We start from the raw sequence: 17,712 nt of genomic DNA, 5'->3' as shown, positions 1-17,712 counted from the left end.
CAGACCCTTGCTTGGAATCAGTCCCCAAACGAGCCTGCTTTCCTGGAACCCCACCATGAACCTGAATCTGCATAGCGTGGTGCAAGCCTGCCCTCTCCCTTCAGAAGCTGAGGACAGCAATGGGGACTGGCAGGGTCTTACATTTGGAGGTCCAGAGTGGTTTCTAAGGGCACATGGGATTTCCAGGGAAAAGCTCCTGCCATGAGCGAAGGAGCTGGCAACTGCCTCTGTGGAGCCCCTAGAGAGGAACTTGAGGGAAAGAGGGAAGTCCTACAGTACCCCCTTGATCCCCCTGCTGGCAGCAGGAGATCTTAGCAAACAGGGGCTTGATAGATGAGCCACAGTGAGCCAGGGGTTGGGAGTGACTCCTGGGCCATAAACGAGGAAACTAAAAGGCAGGCAGAGGGAGGCAGGAAGGGCCGGCCCAGGCACCCCGCTGGCGAAGACAGCCTTGGAGAGGGCCTGCGGCTCCTCCCCCTCTGAGCTGTGCTGTGCTGCGTTGGCCGCCTGGACCAGGGTGGCTGCTGGAAAGTGTCCTCCCTCTGGGTTGCCTTCTCCTTGGCCCCCTGGGAACCCTCTGGCGTTGCCTCCGGGAGGCTGGGGCTGGTGGCCGGGGAAGCAGACACGTGAATCCACCAGGCTGCCGCATCCCAACCTCAGGTCAGAGCTGAGGCGTGGGGGCCGGGGTAGGGGCAGAGGTGCTGAAATGCGCTGGCTAGGGACTCCCACGGAGAAAGAGAGAGGAGATACCCGAGGCGAGTCTTGGGACTTGACTACGCATCGCTTCCGAACCACTTGTCCACCCCGCGTTTCCCTTGGGGACCAGACCGCGCTCCCTCACATGGCTGGGGAGGGGGTAGGCTCCGGGTGAAGGCTGAGGGAGGTACCGGGATGCCCGGTATGCCAGAGCAGGCGAGGGATGGGTTCCGGCCTCCTGCCGCCTCGGGATCTCGCTTTGTACGGGGTAAAGAAGGGCTCACGACCGGCGAAGAGCGCGTGGAGATGCAGGAACCCGCGATCCAGGGGCAGGAACCCCGCCCCCGCCTGGAAACCTCCCGGGCCCTGAGTCGTGCCAGGCGCTCCCCACACCACCCCCGCCACCCCTGCCGTCACTCACGGCCGCTGCTGGCTGGCTCGCGGGTGCGCTCTCCGCGCCACAGGCACCTGCTCACTGGGAGCTGTGCGCTCACTTCTCCCTCGCGCACTGCAGACTCCCGGCGCCGGCGCCGCCACCCAGCCTTGTCCCCGGCTGGGCACAGCGTTCAGCCCTTCTCGCGGCCCCGGGCGCCCACCCACCCGCCATGGCCCGGGCCTGGGCCAAACAGCGGAGTAGCTGGTTGCCCAAACTGGGGTAAGGAGTTGAGGACTGGGAGCTGCGGAGAGGACCGCGGGACACACGGGGAGCAGGGATGAGCGGCCGTCTGGAGCGGTGGAGACTAGGAAGAAGCCAGGGAGAGTTTGGGTGGGAGGACTCCCAACCCAAGCGGGAGTGGGGCGGGGCTGTGCTCTAACCAGAAAGACGGTGGTCCCTCCGAGCGACCCCCACGGAGAAAGAGGGTGCGCTCCGGGGCGGGGGCGGGGCGGGCTGTGGCAGGAGAGGGGAGGGCGGGGGCGATGCAGCGGTGGAGGAGGCTTGGAGCCCAGCCACTGACCGCCCCCTCCCTTCCCCTCCCCTCCCCCTCTCCCCGCCTCTCTCCGGCTCCGGGTCCGCCACGCCGGACCCGCTCTCCCCGCGCTGCGCTGGGTCGGACGCCAGGTCTGCGCGCCGCGGCTGAGCGCCCACTCGCCCTGCGGAAAGAGCCGTGGAGGAACCGGCGGGGGCGGCGGCAGGAGCCGAAGGAGGTGGCAGTCGGGAGCAGAACCAGAAGGAGACAGGGAGGCAGAAGCTCGCGGCTCCGAGGCGCGCGCTCCCTCGGCCAGGGATGGGTCCCGGCGCGGCCCAGCCCCTGCCCGGCCCTCCGGGCAAAGACTGAACCGCGTATCCCCACCGTCCTGTGGACGAAGGAACAGAGAGAGGCACTGACCGATCGCCAGCACCCTCCCGGCGGGACCGCGGCTCTCGCATACCCCGCGCAGCGCCCCCCGCCGGAGCCGCGCCGGGCAGGCCGGCGAGGGAGCTGGGCTGATTGGCGGCCACCGGCGGCCAGGGGAGGGGGCGCCGCGCGGGGCCATGGCAGGCTCGGAGGCGTCCTAGCTGGAGCCGGAGCCGATCCGAGCCCACGCGGCCGCCGCCTCTCCGCTCCCCGGCCCCCGCCACCGCCGCCGCGCCCCCCGCGGGAGATGGAACAGCGGAACCGGCTCGGTGCCCTCGGATACCTGCCGCCTCTGCTGCTGCATGCCCTGCTGCTCTTCCTGGCCGACGGTGAGCGCGGGAACTTTGCTGCCGCGGTGGGCTCGAGGGGTGGGGGTGGGGGGGTTCTTTGCTGGGGCCGCCGCCTAGAACTGGGAAGCTACGCGGTCTCCAGCAATTCCGCTGTGCAGCCCGGGGCCCGGAGGGGTAGAGGGAGGCGAGCCGCGAAGGGTCGCCGCAGTGGCAGCGCAGCGCCCGAGTCGTTCCCAGTCCAGCTGGGGCCGAGCTGCGGAAAGGCGGCCTCTGGGGAGCGGGAGTTGCGAGCCCCAGCCAGACTCCGACCATGCGGCCCGGCGCGGGAGAGAAGCACGAGCTGCCCCTACCGCCCGGAGCGATCCAGAGGGAAGCAGCGGGCTGCCGGTGGCCAGTCCCTGTCGCGGCCCTGCTGCCGCTTCCCCGAACTTTGCTAGCGCCTCCGGCCGTGCGCCACGGAACAGCTGCGGGGTGGGGGGCATAAGGCAGACAGCCAGAGACCGACCGCTTCCCTTTGGGTTGCCCCAGGCCCCCGCCCTACAGCTGGTCACGCCTCTCTTTCCCCCAACCCCCAGCTACATTCACAGAAGTCCCCAAAGATGTGACAGTACGGGAGGGAGACGACATCGAAATGCCCTGTGCGTTCCGGGCCAGCGGAGCCACCTCGTATTCGCTGGAGATTCAGTGGTGGTACCTCAAGGAGCCGCCCCGGGAGCTGCTGCACGAGCTGGCGCTCAGCGTGCCCGGTGCCCGGAGCAAGGTAACCCGCCGCCCACGCGGTGTCGGCGCTCCTGGCTCGGGCCCGGGGCGGCGAGGGCTACCCGGGGAGGGAAGCAGCCGGCTTCACCCGCGCAGGGCGCCGCCCTGTGGCGTGGCCCATCTTCCACCCTCGCAAGCATCTTCAAACTCAGCAGTTGTTACCCCCAAACCTGTCAATTGTTTTGACAGCATCCCTGTTCCCGCCACCTCCCGGAACTCTATTCACGCCCAGCCCCTAAAGAGCCACACCTCACCCAGGTCGCTGGCCCGTGCTTGCTGGCTGCGGCCCCAGCATCTGATGGGTGCTGAGTAGTGAAGGAAACCCTCTTGGTCCCATCAGGCTGTCCCTGCCCTCTGCCACTTTGAGGACCCCAGGGCTTCCCTGGACTGCGTTCCAGAGGCCAGCAGAAAACCGAGTACCGGGAAGCCGGCAGGACCTCCAGCCCTCAGGGCAATACAGGGGCAACCTCCCTGTGGCTGAAAACAGGCCCACGCTGCCCGTATGCCTCAAAACCCACACACTTCTTACACTCCAAACCCACACTCTAGGGTGCATGCGTGCACATACACACCTACATTCTCCCAGGGTCCCAACCAGAGTTACTGCCACTGAGCCTCCCGCAGGGTCCCGTCCAGACACAGGACCCCTCCCTCCAGTTCTTCACGGCTCCCAGTGAGCTGGGGGAGGATTTTGAGCCACCGGGCAGGGCCTAAGGATGCCAGACGAGAAGGAGAGGGGCCTTCCTTCCCACCCTGGTGGCCATCCAGTCTCCCCAGTTCAGCCGGCAGGTGTGCACCAGGGCAGCCACCCCTTGGCCAGGCACCACACCATGCTAGCTCCAAACCCCGCTTTCTCCCGGGAAACTCCTGGAAATCCGGACGTCCTTTGTGCCCTCAACCCCCACCCTCCAGGCGGTTTCAGTCCTAACCCGCCCGCGGAGGGTGCCCTTGCCTAAAGGCGGATCTGAGTTCCCCCAGCCAGAAGGCCTCGAGCCTCATGTCTCTCTCTCTCCCTCTTTGCATTTTAGGTAACAAATAAGGATGCAACTAAAATCAGCGTAAGTGTGGAGCCCAGCGCGGGCCGCGGGAGACCCCTTCTGGCCGCCTCGCGCCCCGCAGCTCCCTCCCCTTAGCACGCCACAGCGGCCGCGCAAGGGGGGCTGCGCATGTAAGGCCGCGATTGCAGCCTCGTATTGGCGGCTGCTTGGCGTGTCCGGGCGCCATCTGTCGCCGGTTGCAGGGTCGGGTTCTCTTTTGTGTAAATCAAGGGTCCAAGGCCTGAGTCCCCTGATGCGGCTTGGCGCTCACCTGTAAAACTCCCCTTGGTCCCAACCATGTGCTCAGGCCTCCTCGCGTCTGATCGCCTTGGTTCTGCGGGCATTCCTCCCAGCACCGGGAGCGCGCGGCTGCTCGCCCTCGCGGCGACCGTGGCTCCAGCTTCCCGCCCCCTCCTCCCCGCCCTGAGCATCCGCTCCGCACTCTCCGCTGCAACCCTCTGTCCTCCGCCTGGATTGCGGGTCTGGGTGCGGGGTGTTGCAGGCTTGCGAGGGGATTGGGCAGGGGGTGGTCGTGCACGGGTCCCAGGTCTTGGGGTTGGTAACTGAGAGGAGATGAGCCCAAGCTTCCCAGCTGGAGCGTAGAAGGGCCTGGTGATGACGAAGCCTCCTCGTGGGCTCAGTTAGAGGTGAGGGTTCCCTGGATGTTTGGTGAGAGCCACAGAGAGGTTCCGTCCAGAAGTCCCCACCCGGGCGCTGTGGAGGAGCACTTCGCTGAGGGCTTCTGGAGACCCTGCGCACAGGCGGGGTGTCCAGGGAGCCGGGCAGCAGCCTCAGCTTAGCCTGCCTCCTTGGGAGGGTGGAGTGTTAGCTGTGAAGGCGGGGTCTGGGGACAGGGTGGCTCTCCTTAGGACGCCATTCAGGCAGGCCCTCCGTGGGCAGGGAGGTGTGGAGGGCCGGCTGGGGCGGCGCTGTAGGCTGGAGCGAGTCGCGGTGGGAAAGACTTGGGGCAGTTAGTGAACAGGGAGCCTGGGGGTTCCTGAAAGTGAGGGAGGGAGGAAGGAGAGGTGGGCTCTGTCCGTCTGAAGGACCAGCTACGGGAAGACGAGCAGTGTTGGTTTGTATGGGCAGGGCAGTGGGCAGGAGTTTGGTTAAGATGGTGGGGACACAGAGCAGGCGGCCCGGCGTCCACGCAGAGTTGTAAGCCCGATGCCACGGGGCAGCCGGGGTTGAAAGGGAAGCCGGATCGTGATGGTGGGCAAACCAGGGTCCGGGAAGTGGGGTGCACGGATGAGGGGGCGCGACGGCCAAGGCGGCCAGAAGAGCAGGTTTGGGAGCTGCCCAGCCCGGCCTCTAACCCTGCTCTCTTGCAGACCGTGCGCGTCCAGGGCAATGACATCTCACACCGGCTTCGGCTGTCTGCCGTGCGGCTGCAGGACGAGGGCGTGTACGAGTGCCGCGTGTCGGACTACAGCGACGACGACACGCAGGAGCACAAGGCCCAGGCGCTGTTGCGCGTGCTCTCGCGCTTCGCGCCGCCCAACATGCAGGCCGCCGAGGCCGTGTCCCATATCCAGAGCAGCGGCCCGCGTCGCCACGGCCCAGCCAGTGCCGCCAACGCCAACAATGCGGGCGCAGCGGGCCGTACCACCTCGGAGCCCGGCCGCGGAGACAAGACCCCGCCGCCCGGGAGCCCTCCCGCCGCCGCAGGTCCCTCAGTCCCCGAGGCCGCGGCAGCCTCCGCGGCCCACACGGCCACCACCACTGTCGCGGCAGCTGCTGCTGCTTCCTCAGCGTCGCCACCATCCGGACAGGCGGTTCTGCTGCGCCAGAGGAACGGCTCAGGTAAGGGCGCGGAGAAGGGGCGCACGCACCAGGAGGGCGCAGGGCGAGGGTTGTACGGGAACGCCCTGGGGGACCCCGGAACCAGCACCCACCCTCTTGGCTCATTTGCATGTGCTACTCATTCCTAGCTAGGTCGGGAGCGCCCTCCCTTAGGAACCGTCTTTCCGTCGTTTCTCTGTCTTTACTCCTGGCCTCTGGAAGCATTTATGATGTGCATTTATGAATGGGGGAGGGGGCTGCCCTGACAGAGACCTCCAGGTTCGATGGAGGCTGTAGGGTGGGGAGGCGACCTCTTTTGGGTTTGGAGAACTGGAACCTGAGGGCTGAGCTCTGATGGTGGCAAGGGGCCAGCACTCTGCCAGCCCTGATAGTGGAAAGGAGCTATCCCCTGGTGCCGGCACTGGCGCGTGGTGGAGAGCGGGAGGCAGTTAAAACGCAGGTTGTGTTGGTTTCTATGCCGCGTGCTCAGTTGAACAGACTTTGTCCAAGCGCGTGGAGGGGGCTGGCTGTGGAACCGCTGCTCTCTTTGGCTAAATGGAGGATGGCCCTAGGCACCAGCTCTGTACTGTGCTATAAATCGCAGCTCCCCACCCTTTGTCTTCAGGGGCGTCGGCAGTAAGGACTGAGACCCAAGTCACTGTTAAGAACTTGACACCCAGAGGGGAAGGCTTGCTTTCTTAGGGAGCTGAGAGGCTGGAGTGTGGAGGGGAGGATGTGGGAAGGCAAAAGGAGGAGAGAAAATGATGGCCTGACTTCTCCCAGCAGGCGGCTCTGGAGCTGTAGGAGCTGTGGGCAGAGGTGGAGGAGGGGGGGAGGTTATGGAGGGTAGAAAGGCCTGCCCAGTGTGCCCCTTCTTCCAAGGTATCCCCACTCTCTCCCCCTGCTCCAAGCTGGGCCCACCCCAGTGCCTGACTGTGAGCAGGTGACTCCCTCTCTCAGCCCCTCCCCTCAGCCTTGTTTGATACAGAGTCCCACGGGGAAATCTCTCCTGGCCACACCGCCCCGGAGGCTGGCTTTGGGGACAGGCGCGTGTGAAACCTCCTAGATGTGGCAGAGCACATTGTCGCGCCCCTACAGTGGTAGTTCTCAAAGGTTGGTCTGCCCGTGGGCTCCTGAACTATCTGCAGAAACCGAAGGGGCAGGTCTTTCTCGTCAGGGTCTCATCCTGCCTCTCTGGCTAACTCTCAAGCCCTCTGACAGTTGAGCCTGCAGTCTGTCTGGCATATCAGTCCAGTTCTGCTTCTCATTCAGCTCTACCCACTGTGGCCACCTCCTCAGTGCATCTCAGGCTACTGGCTTGATCCCAAGGCCTCATCCCTCTTGGATGCCACACAGGGCCCTACAAGACTGTCCCCTCAGGCTATTGGGGAAGGTAGGGACCGGTAGAGGGCCTGGGAACTTTCCAGCCTCTGCAATAAGATATCACTAGGTGCTGTGAACAAATAAACCCCCAAATGTCAGTGACTTGACACTATTCAAATGTCATATTCCTCTTTCACACCAAGTCCTGCTCTGGAGTGCCCCAGGGCATGTGGTGGCTCTGTTCCATGCAGTCATTCAGGGACCCAGGCTCAGACTACTGGCCTCAGCAAGAGGCTTCCAAAGTCACTCTGGGCATGACATAGACCAGGGAGGAGAGACAGAAGCAGCCCTTGTCACCTCACTGCTCTGAGAGAATGAAGCTGTAATGCTCTCAGGTATGCATTGTGTATAATGAATCAACTTATTTCCTATGCATTTAGGACAGCCCTAAGTATCTATCATTCGTGGGAGACTGAGAAAATAGCCACTCAAATCATTCTGGCAGCACTTAACTCTCTCAGAGAAAAGCTGGTTCAGAAAAATGGCAAGGTGGTTTTTAAGCACCAGGTCTAAAAGTGGTAAATATTACTTCTATCCTCTTCCATCAGCCAGAACTCAGTCACATGGTCCAACACAGATGTAGGGGCTGCTGGGAAATGTAGTCCTTGGTGTGGCAGCTGCTTTCGGGCCTCATCTTCACAATGCAAGGGGAGCATGACTCTTCAAGGAGTTAGCCATCTCTGTTCTGCATACAGGCCGTGCACAGGGAGAGTGCCTATTGACTTACAGAGCCACTGGTGTAACTGATGCTGACTGGTGAAGAGAACATCTTTCTTCCCCATCCCCTTGGGCCCCAGCAAGGAAATGTGCATTACAGGCTGGGACATAACTCTAGGACATTCCTGAAGGATTTGAAAGACAGAAGTCCAGATGTGGGTTGTGGCCTTACTGGCTGTGTGATTTTAGGCAAGTGTCTTACCATCTCTGAGCCATCTGTAAAATGAACAGGATAATCTCTCTGACCTCAGAGGGAGCTTAGTATGGAAATTGCTGTACATAGATGTTCATTATGATCACCCTGTTTATTAGCCACACTAGCTGGAGAGGAGGGGATGGGCAGATAAAGCTAAGAGGCATTTGGAAGCCAGGCTTTGGTGGACCTTGAATGCCAAGTGGAACCGGCAGTTGGTTAAAGACTGGTCAAGAGCATGTGAAAGAGATCTTTGAGAGTGAACTTGGTTGTGCTCACAAAATGGTAATGAGACCAAGGTCATGAGCACACTCCTGCCTGAATCCCTCTTCCCCTGGCCTTCAGCCTGAGTCCCAGGCTCAGCCACAGCTGACCTGACTGCCTGTCATAGCCAGTCTCTCTGCTGGCTGTAGAGGCTGAATCAGAGAGTGAAGATGTCCAGGGTATCTCATCTGGGGAAGGTGGGCCGGACAGTGCCCTTCTTCCCAGAAGATATGGAGGTCCTCAGTTCAGCTCAATGCTGATGGCACAGTAACCAGGGCCATCCCAGCAGGTAGGGCCTTGAGCACCCACCAGCCACAGGGTCATATGTTAATGCCCATGTGGGTCACTCTACCTTCCATGGAGGGGCTGGTGTCCACTGCAATCCTGAAAGCACAGCTTGCGGGGCTGACAGCAGTGCCCGGGGATAGAAGTACAGCAGCCTCTGAAGTCCCTGTCACCCCCTAACCCTTGCCAGCTCCTGAACAGGCCAAGAACTGCGTAGACACATCTCAGAAAGAACTTCCAGTCTCTCTCCAAGCCTCCTTTGGGGTGCCCAGAGGTGGGCCTTCAGCTGGGAGTTCAGAAAGCCTGTGTCCCCCACTCTCCAGGTGAAGGTCTTATGAGAGTCACTGCTGCAGCCACTCCATGTCCCACGCTGGGCATGGAAAGTGTATGACAAGGCCTGTCATTCACAAATACACCCAAACAGGCTTGATGCCAAAGAGGGAGCCATGCTCTGTCTTGTGTCCCACCTCACCCGAGTCACCCAATGCCACCTAGGCTGTGGGCTGTCAATGTGAAGCCTGCAGACTGTGTTTTGGAGGATGGGCAGCAGTAACCTTTCTGTAGGGCTGCATCACCAGCCAGTGCCCTGACCTTGGCTGCTGGCACCGGGTCCTGCTGAGCACCCTGGGAGGCAGGAAGCCAGCCGCTTCACTGGGAACCACAGAAGCCTGAGCTGCAGAGGGAGCTCGGGGCAGATGACCTTGGGCCTGGCCTCCCAGCCTGGCAATTCTCAGCAGCTGGATGGGGAGAGGTCCAGAAAGGACCACTGCCTCTTAGGTAACAGGCATGAGTGTTTGCAGAGGGTATCAGCCAGGGTGCTGGCAGAGGCACATGGCACATTCAAACAGGGTTACTGGAGGAAGTGGAAAGAGAGTGTGTATCAAGGTGTGGACAGGGTTAGGGCAGCCGACAAAGGATGGGTGCAGGTCTCGGGGCTGGCAGTAGTGGCAGCCATCAGCACCCGTAGCCTAAAGGAACCAGCACCGGAGCAGATAGTAGCACGCAGAGAGTAGGATGGGAGACACATGGCCAACCCAGTCACCCAGCAAGGACTTCGCTCTCCTCCCACCCTCAGTTCCCTGTCAGGGCCTCCCATTGGTCAAACCCTCCTGGAATCCGAGGGCAGGGGCACCCAGGTGACACAGGCTGCAGAGGTCAGCCCTCAGGAGCTCGCAGCAGAGTAGAGAAGCGTGGACTGAGGACCTACAGGCACTGAAGAGGCTCAGAGCCAGGCGCAGTGCTCATGTGCCAGGCGTGGTGACTCACGTCTATAATCACAGCACTTTGGGAGGCTGAGGCGGGTGGATTACCTGAGGACAGGAGTTTGAGACCAGCCTGGCCAATATGATGAAACGCCATCTCTCCTAAAAACACAAAAACCTAGCTGGGCATGGTGGCAAGCACCTGTAATCCCAAACACTTGGGAGGCTGAGGCAGGAGAATCTCTTGAACCCGAAAGGCGGAGGTTGCAGTGAGCCAAGATTGTGCCGCTGCACTGTAGCCTGGGCAACAAGAGTGAAATTCCGTCTCAAAAAAAAAAAACAGAAAAGAAAGAGGCTCAGGATGCTGGTCATTTCAGATTGATGACTGCAAGGGTGGTCCCAGGACATGTCCCCAGATAGTCCACCGTTAAGCGATTTTTCCCAGAAGGAAGTCAGAAGAAAAGCCCCCATTTTTGAGTGAGTTACTTTGGTAACGCCAGGAAGGAGAGAGGGGGACTTCCTCCAGTCCTCATCCATTAACTACTGCACAGCCAGGCAAGAAAGACCTTCCCGTGCCACATGTGTACTCAATACAGCCAAATACATATTTGCACTAAAAGTTGATGTGCAAAAACTCATTCATTTCACGTCTCATTTGTCAAGAGACATTTTGGTATTTGTGCTTAAAAATAAACATGGACTTGATTAGCAGAACAGAGCAGGCGCGGGAGGCCCGGCCCCGTCTTAGCCGTGTTCGTAAATCTGCCTCCTAATTAATCTGAACGCTGACCCATTTTTCGTGAACACTTTGTTGCTGGTTGCCATTTCTAGAAAAGAGAGAAAGAGAGAGAGACCAAACAGAGTATCTTCCAGACAAACACTTCTCAATGGAAAAGGCACTGCAGTGAAGTCTAGCATGGCCCCAAAAGAATCCAGTTTGTGACTGAATGGCTGGCCAGAGGTTCCCCTCCGCAGGGACCTCAGGATCAGAGCGGTGGCGTGGGAACCTCTAATTAGCCTCAGGGCTCTGGCTCCGAGGGAAGGCACCACAGCCCCCACAGAGAGCCGGCTGGATGTGGCAAGCTGCTGCTGGGTGCCCACACAGAGAACTGGCTCTCAATATTTCAATTAATAATGAGAGAAAGATAGCCAAGGCCATGGGTGTGACAGCTGTAGAGAGGCTGTGGCTGCTGGGAGCCGGCAAGGGGAAACATCCTTGGACGTCGCCATGGCAACCGTAAACTGTGACCAAAGGGGGCGGTGGGCCAGGTAGAGACGGTCACTACATCTCAACCCACGCCCTGGTGATGATAAAGCTGGAGGGATGGCGCCCACGTGACCCAGGAGAATCATGATGCAGCAGAGTCACCAGCAGAACCCCGACCTGTGTCCCCTGAGCAGGCCATGGAGGCGGCCGCCTGGTCTACCCATCTCCCCGGACCCACGAGGACCCAAGGGCCCTCACCTTAAATGAATAATCCATTCTTCCTCCAAGCTCTGATGTGACATGAGAATTATAATTAAGAAGAAAATGAATCTGGCAAGAGATGTCCCAAAGAAGAGAGGGTGAGGCTTTTTGAGCATCCTGAAAGAGAAAATTAAAGGATTTCATAAAGGAAATAGCTAAGCCTCACAGCTGGCAAGCGATGCCTGCATCATCCCTGACAGCAGCAATCTGACACCATTATCCTGACATGGCATCCTCTCCCCCAGCAGCCAGTCACTGGGAGCCTGCTGGGCCCAGCCCCATACTTGCCATGAGGGGTGGCAGCATGGACCCAACCTTAGAGGAGCCAGGGCACCCAGGCAATTCCAGGACAAAGCAGTCTGTGCTGTGTCAGCACTAATCCAGCTGGGGCAATCAGGAGAGGCTTCCTGTAGGTGGTGTGTGACTTCCGGCTTGAAAAAAGCACCTAGGGCTGAAGTCCTCCCATCTTAGGTCAGACCTGGGAAAGCTTTCAAATGCCCTCCTCTCCTCCCAAGGATGGAGAAAGTCACACCAAATGGAATGGCCTTTGTATATCAGTCAGCTCACTGGGCAGCCGTCCTCTCAGCATCAGCAAGACCCTAAATTCAAGATAAAACAGCTGCTCTTGGATTACAATAATGATAAATAATATTTGCATTTTACTGAGCACTTATTATGTGCCACACTCCTTCCTGCAGTTCTCCCTAATGCCTCCTGCCTCAGTCCATCCCCCAGAAGATACAGCCTCTCTTTTCTCATAGGCAAAGCCCAGACTCTCTCCCCAGCTGGAGTGGCAGAAAAGAGCTAGGAGCCAGCCTTGCTAAGTGTCACTGGGAGCCAAACACCCAACAAGGAACTGCTCATTAAACACGCCAGGTGCATATCCTTCAAGCTCTGAATATTAAGGATTCCCCAAGCATCCGTGGGGGTAAACAAGGTCAAGTGCTTTTGTAATATGATATTGATTAGTTCTGCTCTGTGTAGACAGAGCAAGGCCTTGGCTGTGGTCTAAACCCCTGAGCTTTCTGGGAGATGCCAGCATGGTTTTAAGGCATTTTTGCAGCATAGGAGAAAAATAAAAGCATTATCTTTTTTATTCCCCTGTGCTTTGCTATCACCAGGCATCTCTTGGAAACGTGTATCCAGAGCAATGAGAAGTTTCACTTTGCCTTATGTAAGGGCTGCAGGGAAGTTTGAGATGGAAAGACAACAGGCTCAGCCCCGTAACTCCTGATTCCTGCCTATGCCTGATGAAGGATGACACACCTCCTTCCCCACGGTGGTGCTTCTGGGGAATTAGCCTGCTTGTCAGTGGCTTTGGTGCCCTCAGGGAAGATGTGCTCTAAATACCAAGATGCAGGATCCAATCTGGCCTCCTGGGGGTTAGGGTGTAGCTGCTGTTGAGCAGCCAGCCATGGAGGTGGCTGGGGGGTGCTGCTTGCAGATAGCAGCACCCCTAGTGGCTGCAAAGTGGGAGCATAGCCCAGCCCCTTCTGCCTGCATCCTTCACGGGACGCCCCTTGAGAGACAGACCTGGTGTGAAGCCTGTCCCTGCCAGCAGTCCTGTTTCTGGAAGTTATTGGTTGTTCTGTTCTGTCGTTACTGCTCTCCAGGCTGAAATATCAAAGCTACTTTGGACTGGCTTCAGTTGGCTCTGGCTTTTTCAGTTCGAGAGGAATGTTGAGGGGTCCTGGGGTTGGCATGACATCAGGAGCCAAAGGGGACATTTCGGAAGCTTTTCCCCCCACCCTCCCCAGCCACCTACTCTCCCACACCCCTAGGCCCTGTTCGGTCCAGCTCAGAACTAACCAGCTTCCCAGAAGGGCTGCTGAGGGGGACAGGGCACCCCTTAAGAGTCCCAGCTGAGCATCCAATGCCTGTTAGAGACTGAGACCAGGAAAATGACGTAGGCAGGTCAGCCCTCCCCAGAGCTGCCAACACTAGTGGGAGAACCTAAGCGTCACCCAAGGGAGGCTGAGCATGGTTCTGGAGGAGGTTACCCTCACCACTACTTCCAACCATTGCATTCTTTCCCGACATTTCAAATATTCCTCCCTGTTCAGCTGGCTGGCTCACAGGTAAGCCAGGGTTTGAATACCAACAAATTTGCCCCGCTTCTGGGCCTTTATAGGGCTCTGGCCCTGCAGAAGTCAAGTGTGGGCTTCTCCCTCTCACCCTTCATACCCTAAGTATTATACTTCCGTTTTCCGGGTACATCCAACCGCTTGACTGGAATCCTGAGACCATCACTTCCCACTCCCCGTGTGCGAGTTCCGTCATCCGTTACCATCAACACGACACCAATTCCCATGCCAGAGAGCAGCTGGCAGGATCGGGGGATAATCCATGGAAAGATGCTAGCTTAGCACAGGGCCCAGCATCAGTGGATGCCGGCTTTGCTAACCAGCGTTATTCATGGGAATGGCGTTAACCATCCAGATTGCTTACTGAGCTGGACGGATGCTCTGATCGTGAGACCGCCCTGCCTCCTGCACATGCCTCGAGCATGACAGAGCTAATGGCGATTGTATTCATCCATTCTGCATGGCTATCAGGGAGTACCTGAGGCTGGTAATTTACAGAGAAAAGAGGTTTATTTGACTCCCAGTTCTGCAGGCTGTACAAGCAAGGCACCGACATCTACTTGGCTTCTGGGGAGGCTTCAGGAGCTTTTACTCAAGGCAGGGGAGTAGCTGTGTCAGGTGGTGGGAGAGGAAGCAAGAGAGAGAGGGAGAAAGTGCCAGGCTCTTTAAACAGTCAGCTCTCATGGGAGCTAATAGAGTAGGAACTCGCCCATTAGCTCCTTACCAGGACATTTGTGGGGGATCCACTCCCATGACCCAGTTACCTCCCACCAGGCCCCACCTCCAACGCCGGGGATCACCTTTTAACACAAGATTGGAGGCGACAAGCATGCACACCGTCCCAGTGATGGGGCTGATGGAGCTCAGGAAGAGAAAGGGCCATGAGACTGCAAATGGCCCAAAGAGTTGCTATTTTTGTACATTCTCTGGCTGTGCCATTTGGAGGGGGGAAGGAAGGTGGAAAAATGGGGATGGTGCCACGTCCTCATCCTAGCCTGGCTGGGACTGTTCGCCATGAGTCAGGAGCTCCTTGGTGAACAAGGACAGCTTCATCTTGGTTTCGCATGGCCTGGCTGTGCCAACGGGGCTCCTGAGGAAAGCTGCATTGTGTCATGCCTGGTCTTGCTTCTTTGTCATATAGGCCTCTGCCAGTGAGGGGGGCATTGTGACGGGAAGGGCTAGGGCCTTTTGGCTGGCAAGGAAGAGCTGAGAGGAGAGCCTGGTGTTTGGAGCACTGGACAGCTGTGTCTCCATGGGAGAAGCCGGGAGAAAGCTGTCTCACCGTGTCATATAGCCAGAGAGACTCCTGGGGTACGTCTAGGCTGAGAGGAAGTGCCTGGAGTCCCTGTCACTGGGGCCTTTACAAAGATAGAGTGAGAGAGACAGGGAGCGCTGCCTGTGTCAGGGAGTGCCCCACAGGGATGGGCCTGTGGGGTGACGGGGCTCAGGCCACCGTTATAGTCTCAGGACATGTGCTGCTTCTACGTGTGTTCCTGCATTTTGCTTTTCATGTTCACACCCACCCATCTTCCCTTGCTGTGGCTCACTGTGCCCAATGATTGCCAATAAAGTTGCCACTTGGCACCCAGGCTAGTGAGAAGAAAGCAGGACAGAAATGCCACCTCCGGGATGTGCTGGGAGTGCGAGCAGGCTGCAGGCCAGGCCAGGTGCCCGCCTCCACCCCTCACACCCACGTGAGCCTGCCTCCTGCACAGCACAGACAGCCCACTGCAGACTCCTCCTGCTGGAGGTCCACCCACCTGTAATTGGAGAGCTCTAGAGACGGAGAGCCCTCCCTCTGCTAACCCTGGCCTGCTGCCCATCAGCTGCTCTCAGGGAGGAAGGCACGGTTTTCTTTAAGCCAGGAAAGCCCAGCTGCAATGTCAGTCCCCTTACAGTGACTTTTATTATAATTGATTCTCATACAAATGCCACTTGGCCCAGGGAAGGATCTTTAATAAACCCATGGAAGGGGGAGCTGACATCACAGCAGGCTTGGTCTGAGTGGGGGTGGGGGTTCCTGGTCCACTGTGTCTGGTATGGCCCAGCCAAGGGGCAGGGGCTACCCAGCGCATCAGGCAGACGTAGCCCCTACCTGAGGGAGGAGCTCGTGGTCTAGTTACGGTGGCCATGCAGGGTGAACTCAAGCTCAGCTGAGGCACAAGAGGGCCTCAGAAAGAGTGGGCTGCCAACATGGACTAGTAGTTGGGAAGAACTCAGAAAGGTGGAGCCTGGGTGGGCTGGTAGTTGAGAGAAGGCTTCCTGACCCTACAGACAAAGGAGTTTCTTTCATTCTGAGCACCCGAATATGTCTTGCTGCTGCTTCGGGGCTTCCAGCAGTTTCTTCCCTGTCCTGCAGTCAACACCTGGCTGATGGGTAGATGGGTGGATGAATGGGAGAATGAATGGGTGGGTAGAAGGATGATGAGTGGATGGGTAGATGGGGGGGTGGATGGGAGAGTCACAGCATGAGTAGAAGGATGATGAGTGGATGGGTAGATGGGTGGACGAATGGGAGAATGAATGGGTGGGTAGAAGGATGATGAGTGGATGGTTAGATGGGTGGACAGAAGGGAGAGTGAATGGATGGGTAGAGGGATGATGAGTGGATGGGTAGATGGGTGGATGAATGGATGGGAGAATGAATGGGTAGGCAATGGGTGGATGGAAAGGAGAATGAATGGATGGGTAGAGGGATGATGAGTGGATGGGTAGATGGGTGGATGGATGGGAGAACAAATGGACAGATGGATGGATAGATAGGAGAGTGGATTGAGAATGGCTGGAAAAATAAATAGCTGGGTGGAAAGAAGTATGGGTAGAAAGGAGATGTGAGTGGGTAGATGGGTGAATGGAGAGTAGAAAGAAGGAGAACTGGATAAGTAGGTAAAATGTGGATGGAAAGATGGGTAGATTTGGGATACAAGTTGAGCCTTGCAGGATGGGTGGGATTGGGGTTGCAGGTATATCTAAGGTTGGAGTTTCCAGCAACTGAACACTGCAAACTCAAGCCGTGTCTTCCAGGAAGGAGGCCATAGGAAAAAAGGCTCCAGGTGGTGGTAGGGCCCAGAACTCCATGCCATTCCATGGTTCTGTCTGCAGTCGCTAGGCCACGGATCACAGAAGGGATGGGCAGAGTGAGTGGACACAGCCAACCCCAACCTCCTTCCAGCTTCCCTAACCCCTCAGCCTCCAGGGATGGGGCAGCGGACCTCCTCCCTCTGCTAGGCACTGGGTACTCTGGTGAATGCAGCTTGGACCAGATTTGCTGATTCTTGTCCATGTACAAATTAATGTTTTTTTCAGGCATTTAAAAAAACCCATCTCCAGGTGGGCAGATGAATAACTGTATTCACCGTAAAGACTAATGTAATGAAAATACGCAAGGCAATAATTCATAATACGTTCTATTCTAAAGAGTCGTATTTTAATGCGTGACATATCCCGGGCAGCTCCTCTGTGCTAATTTCATTTAATGAGCACATGTTATAGAATTTTCAGAGCACTATCCCTGGGCAATTAAAATGTGTTAATCTTTTCAGTTAAATTGTGTTTCTAAAGAAAAGTCCTCACTGTGAAACAGAAAGAACTATCCAGTGTCACTGAGGCGGCACCCAAGGGCCGGTTGTAATGGAAAAGAAGTGATGTTACATCCTGTGTGAGCTGGCAGGAGGAACCTGCAGCCTCCTCCCTGACCTCAGGCCATGCTCCACCGTCCCTGCCTTTGCATGGCCGGGCCCAGTTCCAGTGCACAGGACAAGGAGCTGAAGCCCGGACCCGCAGAGTGAGCAGCCTTCTTGGGCAGGCATTAATTGACTACCCACTATTTGCCTGACCCAGGAGATCCAAGACACACCCTGCCTTCAAGGGTGGGAAGACAGTAGTGGGGAGGTGAGATACCCCCAGACAACTGGGATTTAAATGGGGCTAGTAGAGGGGACTGGGGCTAGTAGAGGGGACTTCAAGGAGGGGCAGGCTCCACTCATTCAAAATACGGACAGGTCCCCCAGCTCTGCCATCTGCGTAATGGACACACCAGCGCTCCAGCATTCACAGGTCCCAGAGTTTTGGCTCTGGAAGGGGATCTTAGAGAGCCTAGGGTGAGTGATTCCCACACTGTGCCCAAGAGCACTCTGGGCTGGTGGCAGTGGCTCAGGCCTGCAATACCAACACTTTGTGGGGCCAGGGCAGGTTGATCACCTGAGGACAGGAGTT

The 17,712-nt window shown here is 58.0% G+C and overlaps 1 protein-coding gene and 1 long non-coding RNA gene across 5 annotated transcripts in view; one reads left to right on the top strand and one right to left on the bottom strand.

Annotated features, from left to right (window-relative positions):
* LOC116530810 overlaps positions 1-4,525 on the bottom strand; it is a 146,602-nt gene extending 142,077 nt beyond the window's left edge. For both annotated transcript variants that reach the window (XR_004260145.1, XR_004260146.1), the window contains exon 1: positions 4,391-4,525. This is a non-coding gene — a long non-coding RNA (uncharacterized LOC116530810). The remainder of the gene's footprint in view (positions 1-4,390) is intronic.
* The window catches only part of VSTM2B (V-set and transmembrane domain containing 2B), a 28,417-nt gene continuing 11,812 nt past the window's right edge, over positions 1,108-17,712 (top strand). The window contains exons 1-5 of one of the 3 annotated variants that reach the window (XM_032249195.1): positions 1,109-1,351; positions 1,757-2,362; positions 2,899-3,083; positions 4,111-4,140; positions 5,451-5,922. In XM_032249195.1, the coding sequence (XP_032105086.1) occupies positions 2,281-2,362; positions 2,899-3,083; positions 4,111-4,140; positions 5,451-5,922 (769 nt within the window). In that variant the 5' untranslated portion in view covers positions 1,109-1,351; positions 1,757-2,280. Of the gene's footprint in view, positions 2,363-2,898; positions 3,084-4,110; positions 4,141-5,450; positions 5,923-17,712 lie in introns of all 3 variants that reach the window. The other 2 variants (XM_032249196.1, XM_032249197.1) reach the window with 2 other exon arrangements.

This window comes from Sapajus apella, unplaced genomic scaffold (genome assembly GCF_009761245.1).
Source record: "Sapajus apella isolate SASKATOON/1434 unplaced genomic scaffold, GSC_monkey_1.0 scaffold68, whole genome shotgun sequence".
Taxonomy (NCBI): domain Eukaryota; kingdom Metazoa; phylum Chordata; class Mammalia; order Primates; family Cebidae; genus Sapajus; species Sapajus apella.
Note: the sequence above shows the minus strand (reverse complement) of the source record. Positions and strands in the feature narration are given on the sequence as shown.